Raw genomic sequence first — 8,109 nt, 5'->3', positions numbered from 1 at the left:
TCCCTTTGTAGTAAAAAGAATCATTGATGACTGTGCCTTTACCGTGCAATTCAGCCCCGTGGAAGGGGCTGAAGCAGATGTGAGCGATTCGTAGGCCTCCTCTGCAGGACGGAATTTCGCTTTTATAGCCCCCAAAGCGTGCACAACCCAGCCTTTCCTCCTGCGCTGGCTTCAAACCAAAGCTTTCCCCGCGGATGCGGTGTCCGGGGTGGTCGAGCCGCTCGCCTCTTCCCGCAGCCCGCTGCCCGAGCTTGCCTTGCGGCTAAGCCGCGGCGTTCAACCCGGGGCGAGGGGCGAAGGCCGCCCCACGCCGCCCCGCGCTCGCGCATCCCCGGCGGCCGGCACAAAGCCCCCCCTCGCCCCCGCGGCCCCTCTCTCCCGGAGAGGCGGCGGTCCCGCTCCCCGCCCCCGGAGAGGGAGGGAAGGGGCTGCGGCTGCCGGGGCCGCGGGAGCGGCGCGGGGCGCGCATGCTCCGCCGGCCGCGGCCCTCCCCCGTCTCCTCCCCCCTGCCCGGGGCCGGCGGCGGGGACGGCCTCGACCATTTCAGCGGGCGCGGGGACGAGGGGCCGAGCCCGCGCGGCAGCGGCTTTCCCGCAGCGCGGCGGCCGGCTCGGCTCTGCGGCTTCAGCACCGCGGCGCTGGACAGCGCCCGCCGGCCTGCGGCTCCGCGGCGCTGAGCGCCCGCCGGGGCCGGGGGCGCGCAGGGGCGGCGCGGGCAGGAACCCCCGCGGGCGAGCGGGCGGGCGGGCGGCGGCCCCGTCCCCGTCCCCGTCCCCGGGCCAGGCTCGCCCTGCGAGGGGGCTGGGCAGCAGCAGGATGTTTCTCAAGCTGGCGGTCGTGGTGCAGGTGCTGTCGCTGCTGGCAAGCCGGGCGCAGGGCTTCCCGAAACCCGGGGGCAAAGGTAAGCGCCTTCGTTAACACCTTTTCGCCGGGGTGGGGAAAGTTTTGCAGGGCACAGCTAGAGGAAAGTCAAAACTTTCCTTCCACTTGGCTAGAAGCAATTAGATCCTAAAGAAACAATATTCCGGGCGAAGGCGCTGGATCGCTGAAGTTGCAGTCTAATACTAAAGTGAAGAGAGAGGTGCCGGTAGAGGGAAAAGCTCTGAATTTTTTTCAGTCTTTTCCGAGCAATGTTTTCATCCATTCTACAGCAGTTTCTGCACAAGTCTCGCTCGCTCGCTCCCTGTCTCCCCTGCTATTCTCGTTGTAAGAGATTTTTAATCTCTTGGTTGTGCCAATCCGATTATTGCTATTTTAGTCAACCTCTTACAGCATTTTTTTCCCCAGTTGGTTTAAGAGTTTTCTCATCAGAAAGGGGTTACTGAGTCCGGATCTGTATTTCTGTTCCATCTTTTGCAGAACCTCTCCCTCTGCCCCAAACAATCATGCTTTGTTTAAATGTTTGACTTTTTAATTGTATTCTCATTCTTCTAGGAACCTTGCATTTTTTTACAAGAACTAGCAGTTGGCATCATATTTAAGACACCGTGTTTTATGGGAGAAAATTATAGATTAAGAAGAAATGTGCTGTCTCTTTGTAGTCGCATGCATCATATAACTGAGTATATACGTGTGTGTGTGTTTATTCTAGATAAAGCTATACACAACAGACAATTAAGTGTAGAAAGACCTTTGGAGGAACAGGTAAGTGAAATAAAAAATACTTACATTGGACTTTGGTTTGGGTATTCCCATAATATTTTGAGCCTTCAGGTACCAGATCCATGAATATCCTAATGGCTTAACAAATGAGTTAAAAATAGATTTGTCAGTAAAGTCAATATTGATGGGGTTGGGTACAAAATAGAGTTTCAATAATTTTTAAGAACTGGCATATAGAGTTTTACTGTCCAGTATTCCAAAAGCAGGTCATTAGCTCCAACAGCTCACAGGTGTGTCACCCCTTTGTATCGACATCCTACAGGATTATAGCGGGAGCTTGGATTGAAGAAGGAAAATATATCTGGCATTTAACTTAAAATGGAAAGTCTATCGCAGCTTCTCATAATGTCTGATTCTGATCAGAGGATGCGGACTGACAAAAAGTGCCAAGCGCTTAATCATGGTCTACTTATGAAGGCAAACTCCTTACTAAGAGTGAAGATCAGGCATTAAGGCTTCTGCTGATATTGATAAATTAAGAGATCACATGTTTTAGTGTATTTATTCCTTCTGCCTGTTTGTTGTTTTGTTTGTTTGTTTGTTTTATTTTTGTATATCAGATTGCTGAAGCTGAGGCAGACAATAGGAAAATAGCTCCCACAGGTAAAACATCTTTCCTGGTTTTATAGCAATATTCATAATGGTATTCACAGAAGTGTAAGATTTTATGTCATGTGTGCACTGATGTATTTTCCAGAAAATAAGCCAGAGTTCAGGAATTATTCCTTTGTTGATGACCTGAACCTGCTAAAATCAGTAGCAGAAAGAGAGAGGAATGAAAAGGAGAGGGAGTCAATTAGAAGCTCTTTGTATGAACAGCAACTGGCCATTGATGATGCGGACTCCACCAAGAACCGCAGGCTTGTGGATGACTATGACTCCACTAAAAGTGGGCTGGATTATAAATTCCAAGGTATTCTATAATCAACTTTCAGTGACTTTTAGGTTAGACTTCTCTTGCAAACTGATTGCAATCATGAATGTTGCGCTTACCACTAAACATGAGCTCTATTTGTTACTGCAGTGCAATTTCAATTATTTCCAGTTGTGGTAGCTTGTAGGTTTTGAAACACAATACAAAAGAATTGCTGTTGATTTTCAGAGTCTTCTTCCGTGGAGGAAAATCCAACTGTGTAATTTGCATTATGTTTTTTAGCGATTTAGATTTGATGGAAGGAAAACGGGACATATTTTTAAATGAAAATATACTTATTCTGGTTTGAAAGCAAGAAGTACTTTTATAGAGAGCTAAATCACATATATTTGTTCCAAATGTTATGTGCACTATTAGATAATTCTCCTCATCACAAAGCTAAAAGGAGTTACTGAAGGCCAAAGAATACTTGCCTTTACTACAGGAGTAGTTAATTGACTTGCAGTTTAAGTGAGTCCTCTGAGAGTTGCAAGCAGCCTTTAGCTCAGGATATTTTTAATTATATCAAAGTATGCTGATCACAGACCAAAGCTTACCCATCATGTTCACTTTCTCATTGGTCACAATGATATTATTCGCCATAAGTAATGATTACATAATTAAAACTTCATTTGCTGAAATCTGAACGAGAAGGTAGTACGCTGTTTGTCATGATCTGTTTTGATCTAAGTGGCCCTACAATGAAAGTAGATACTGGGAGGAGGCATATAAGTAGCTACGTAAGCAGTGTTCTCTCATTCTTACAATTTTTTCTGTAAACAGGAGAGTATGCTCCTGATATTCATCTCTGCTCTTTCAAAAGAGCCAATCAGAAAGACATTTTTCAGATGTGAAAAATGGACACAAAGAACTTTTCACTGGGACTGATGTCATGGATTCCAAAGTGTATATTAAAGTATATTCCTAATGTGTCTAAAAAGTGCAGCTTTGTTCTGAAGAGAAAAAGATGTGGGCAGATATTTTTTTACAAGATGTCTAATCCAAATGAGTTAGGACAGTCAGCACACAGTTAAACTGTAATCCTTTTAGATGATCCAGATGGCCTCCATCAATTAGATGGCACTCCTTTGACTGCTGAAGACATTGTTCAAAAAATTGCTGCGAGAATTTATGAGGAAAATGATAGAGGAGTGTTTGACAAGATCGTTTCAAAACTTCTAAATCTGGGGCTAGTAAGTATCTTGTTAATACTTCATTTAGCTGTTTTGTGGGTTGGTTTAATGCTCTTTTAAAAAACAGTTTGGGTGAACACTGTGTCCAGCTAATAATGCTGACTTGAGTGAAAATGAATGGGATTCAGGCTCCGGGCAAGCTTTTTGGCTCATTTGGGCACATTGGTTTAGTTCTGCAATAACATTGTTGTTCCTGTGATGGCTTGCAACAAAATAGGTCAAACCATGGAATGTTTCTGATGTTGAGAAAACATTCGCTCATTGTAGTCCTCCTATGTCTGCCCTCATTTTTCCTTTAATTTCTTTTCTGATTCTCACTGAGTTCTTTTGTATTATCAATTTCTTTTAGATGTTTATGGGGAAAGGTCTGAGCTCATTCCTATCCACCTACTAATTACTGTCATCAGCAGACATAAATTGATGCTGGTTATTTGAGGATACATTTCTCATTGTTACTGATTTTTAGGAAGACTGGGTTTGTTTGTGACCTCTAGATGTCTCAATGGTTTTAGCCATTGCAATGTGGGATCCTTATATTTTAAAATACTAACCTTATCTTTTCTGCACAAGATTTTGCAATTAGCTATTGCATGCTGAATCCCACTGATTGCAAAGGGGGCTGTGGGACAGCTGCATGGTAAAATTCTCACTGTTACGAAGCAAAGAGAAAACAATTTGATGATGCCGTAGAAAGCTGTTTGCTTTTTCCCTCCCTGTATTACTGTATTCTGTTGTAGTTATTCAATTGTACATAGGTATGTTGCAGAACACATGTATTTATACCCCCACACACACATATATACACATATAGGTATTCCGCACTTGCAGCTCCATCTTTCAAGCTGGACTCCACTGTGTTAAGGCCTGTATGGGTTTGTTTTCCTATTGGAGGCTATATGTGTGGGTGGGTGTTTTTTGTGTATACACACATATCTGATGTGTGTTTGTATGTGTGTGTATACATATTTATATAAATATAGACGTATATATATCTATATGTATACACAGACATGAGTGAAGGTATTACACCTAATTTGGCTGTGCTCAGCTTTGAAGCAAACATATTTGAAGCAATCTATTTACAAAGCTGAGGTTTTATATTGATGTTTAATCTAGGAAACCCACAATATTCTATAAGTACTCTGCACAAATATTTTAACAGATCACAGAGAGTCAGGCCTATACCCTGGAAGATGAAGTGGCAGAGGTTTTACAACAGCTAATTGCAAATGAAGCAAAGGATCGTGAGAAGGAGTCTGAAGATTTTTATTACCCTCCAAGCAGAGCAGACAGTGATACAAAAGAAAAGCAACAGGAAAGAATGGTAATTTCTTAGCTAATCATTTTGACTCACTTGCCTAATGGTACAAGTAGACCAATACACAGCTTTGCTTTAGGGAATAATTAGTTCAATCTGGAAACTAAAGGTGTTCTTAAAGAAATTCCATCAGACAGAAAAATTAATCATGAGTTACTTTGAGGTTTAAGCCAGATGCCAAATTGAAATAGCTTTGAGAAAATAGTATAGTCTTCACTTTGTAATTAGGAAAATGTTGGCATAAGATTATGATGGTATTTATTGCTCTATTAACTCTATCACCAAAAGCATTGTGCTTATAGATATTATTTTTTTATGTCTTTTGTGGAGACACCAAGCAAAGCTGATCAGGATAGTTTCATTAATGGAGAAATTGATGATACACTGGATAACACATGGTCATCATCTAATATCTTGGAAAGGAGGAATGAGCTGCCTTCTGAAGATAATTTTGAAGACCTCCAATATTTTCCAAACTTTTACGCGCTATTAAAAAGTCTTAACTCAGGTGAGTTCATCATGTGTTTACAGGAATATTTAGGAAAAAAATTAGAAAATTAAGATTCTCTCTGTTTTCTCCTACTCCTTTCCCTTCCCTTCCCCACAGCTTTCCTAGTTGCAAGAGACCATGTGCTTTATTGAGTATGGCAAAATATTGGGAGGAACAGCACTCAACTGCACACTGTGGGACCTAGATAGCCCTTCCCATCTTGTGCTGTATGATTCACGAGTCCTGAATTCTTTTCATTCCCATAAGGGCATGATGAAAAAATGGCAAATTGTTTTCTCCAGAGATCTTTCCAGTAACACTCGTGTCTTCTAAGCCAACAGAGATGCAAATAATCTACAGTAGAATCCTCACAGTGATGGTACCAGTAAATGAGTCTGAGCCTCCCAGCCTTTTCACAAACCACAGGTTTGCTGTTTATTGCAATGAAAGCTCTGCACGTCTCTTCCTATTCCGGTGCTAGACATCATTGCCTTCCAGTTATTGCAGGCAAGATTGTGGCACCTCGCCACAGCCCCTTTGTCAGCATGCTCTACCACACACCCACTCTCACTCTCTGCAGCCAGTATACCTTCTGCTCTCTCCAGCACAGTCAGCAACAATTTATTCTGTAGATTCCTTGTCCTGCAGGAGCCTTAATCTTGCTCCAAACTGCCCCCATAAACACCTGAGTGGAGAGCTAGAATGAAAAACCTGAGGCTATATTTTACTCAAGTCCAACCTACCAACTTCATATTCTTCTTCCTGTTCTTTTCATTTTCCCATGGTAGTTTTGCATGCTAGTTCTTCTCCTTTTTCAACTCACAAAGCAGAAAGACATGCTGGGTTTAACAGGTTAGCAAGCAAATAGAACCAGGTCCCACTGGCTGCACATCTCTGCCTTGTCTCCTGCTTTATGCTGTTCACCTGCTGGCTTGTATCAAGCTGGAGGAGAGGGGATTCAATTGCATCCTACAGATGTGTGTTAAATTGCAGGCAGCAATAAAAAACCTGTTCAGCAGCTCTCCAAAGGGGCTGGCCCTCTGCCAAGGCTGGGAGTATGTTTCTGACTGTCCCTGTCTGACAGTGCCCCTGGCTCTGTTGGGTCCTTCAGTGATAACCTGGGGTGCGGGAAGAGCTTGTGTAACAGTGTGATGGGGGAATTTCATGCTGCTAATGCAGAAATAGCAGTAATACTGTTCAGCAGATAAACACAGTGAAAAAAGGAAGGTAAGAAGCGGTGATCGTGAAGAGTCAGAGATACATATGGGCAAGAAAGATGGATTTTTATAATGAAAAATCATTGTTTGTATCCTATTCTGGAGTCATGATCCTCCCAACCATGTAATATTATGTTGTCCCAGTACCTGAGTCATGGTCTTCTGCACGGTAACAATCTCATTTGAGACACTTCATATTTTTGTCATTGAAACCATGGATCTTGTAGGAGAAAGGATCTCTGAGCTATATTCCTCATACAGAGCCAGACTGGTCTACTGAGTAGTTCACAGACAAATAAAAGAAAAAGGCAGAGACTGTAGAAAACTCTGCCTGTATCTTCCTTCTGACCAGCAATTTGACCTCTGTCAAGTCACTTCATCTCAGTGTGTTTAGTGTTCTTCTCTGTAAAATGGAATTAATACCATTTGCCTTCCATAACATAGACCTTCAAGACAAAAAGCTATAAAGAAGAACTGAACCCTGAAGTTTTAAAGTATATTCAGCTTTACTTTGCAGGAGCAGTTTGAAGGGAAACATATATAGGAGTTCTCTTTGCTAATCCAGCACAGCATTTTCTTTTTAGTGAGTAGGTCATTTTTTATGCATGATGTTTGTGCAGAGTTTGCAGAACTGAGTTTTTCCAAGTTGCCTGAAGTCTTTGACTAGTTTTGCTTTATCCCCTCACACAGAGACGGAGGCAAAAGAGAAAGAGACCTTAATAACTATCATGAAAACCCTGATTGATTTTGTGAAGATGATGGTTAAATATGGAACAATCACACCAGAAGAAGGAGTTTCCTATCTGGGTGAGAGTACATACTTTATGCAACAGTGTTATTAATGCTATGCTCTTACTCTACCAACAATGATAATTATATTCTCACCTTCCTTGCTCTTATGAGTCCTGTTTCAGACTTGTTCATTCAAAATGTTAAAGCTGTACTTCTAAATGATTGATTATTCATTATAGCAGTGTTGAATTCCATACAGCTTTAATATTTCCATCTAATGAAGGAAAGGTTATTTATCAGATATGTATTTAGAGGATTATTCCACTTTCACACCTGTGAAGTGCGCTTGATTTCAATGGCTTTATGTCAGGGGAAGATTAGGGTTTTGCTCAGTTATATTGAGGTGGATTAGGTATCTGCATTTTCCAAAAAGAATCCAGCACTTCACCTTTAATCTGTCATCTGTAAGTAGCTAGAGTAGACGAGACCTAATGCTATGGTCTTCTACCAAGTAGAACTCCTTCCATCTATGGAAAGTGTTACATCTTGGCACAGGAGTAGTTTTTAAAGCACTCTTTCCTGGA

At 42.3% G+C, this 8,109-nt stretch overlaps 1 protein-coding gene across 4 annotated transcripts in view; it reads left to right on the top strand.

The window, feature by feature from the left end:
* Positions 1-549: 549 nt before the first annotated feature.
* Positions 550-8,109, top strand: part of SCG3 (secretogranin III) — a 29,349-nt gene continuing 21,789 nt past the window's right edge. Inside the window, exons 1-8 of one of the 4 annotated variants that reach the window (XM_030015971.2) lie at positions 551-901; positions 1,592-1,644; positions 2,223-2,265; positions 2,360-2,575; positions 3,626-3,768; positions 4,931-5,092; positions 5,417-5,594; positions 7,484-7,600. In XM_030015971.2, coding sequence (XP_029871831.1) covers positions 817-901; positions 1,592-1,644; positions 2,223-2,265; positions 2,360-2,575; positions 3,626-3,768; positions 4,931-5,092; positions 5,417-5,594; positions 7,484-7,600 — 997 coding nt within the window. In that variant the 5' untranslated portion in view covers positions 551-816. Of the gene's footprint in view, positions 902-1,591; positions 1,645-2,222; positions 2,266-2,359; positions 2,576-3,625; positions 3,769-4,930; positions 5,093-5,416; positions 5,595-7,483; positions 7,601-8,109 lie in introns of all 4 variants that reach the window. The other 3 variants (XM_030015970.2, XM_030015973.2, XM_030015972.2) reach the window with 3 other exon arrangements.

Source organism: Aquila chrysaetos, chromosome 5 (genome assembly GCF_900496995.4).
Source record: "Aquila chrysaetos chrysaetos chromosome 5, bAquChr1.4, whole genome shotgun sequence".
In the NCBI taxonomy this organism is placed as follows: Eukaryota; Metazoa; Chordata; class Aves; order Accipitriformes; family Accipitridae; genus Aquila; species Aquila chrysaetos.
Note: the sequence above shows the minus strand (reverse complement) of the source record. Positions and strands in the feature narration are given on the sequence as shown.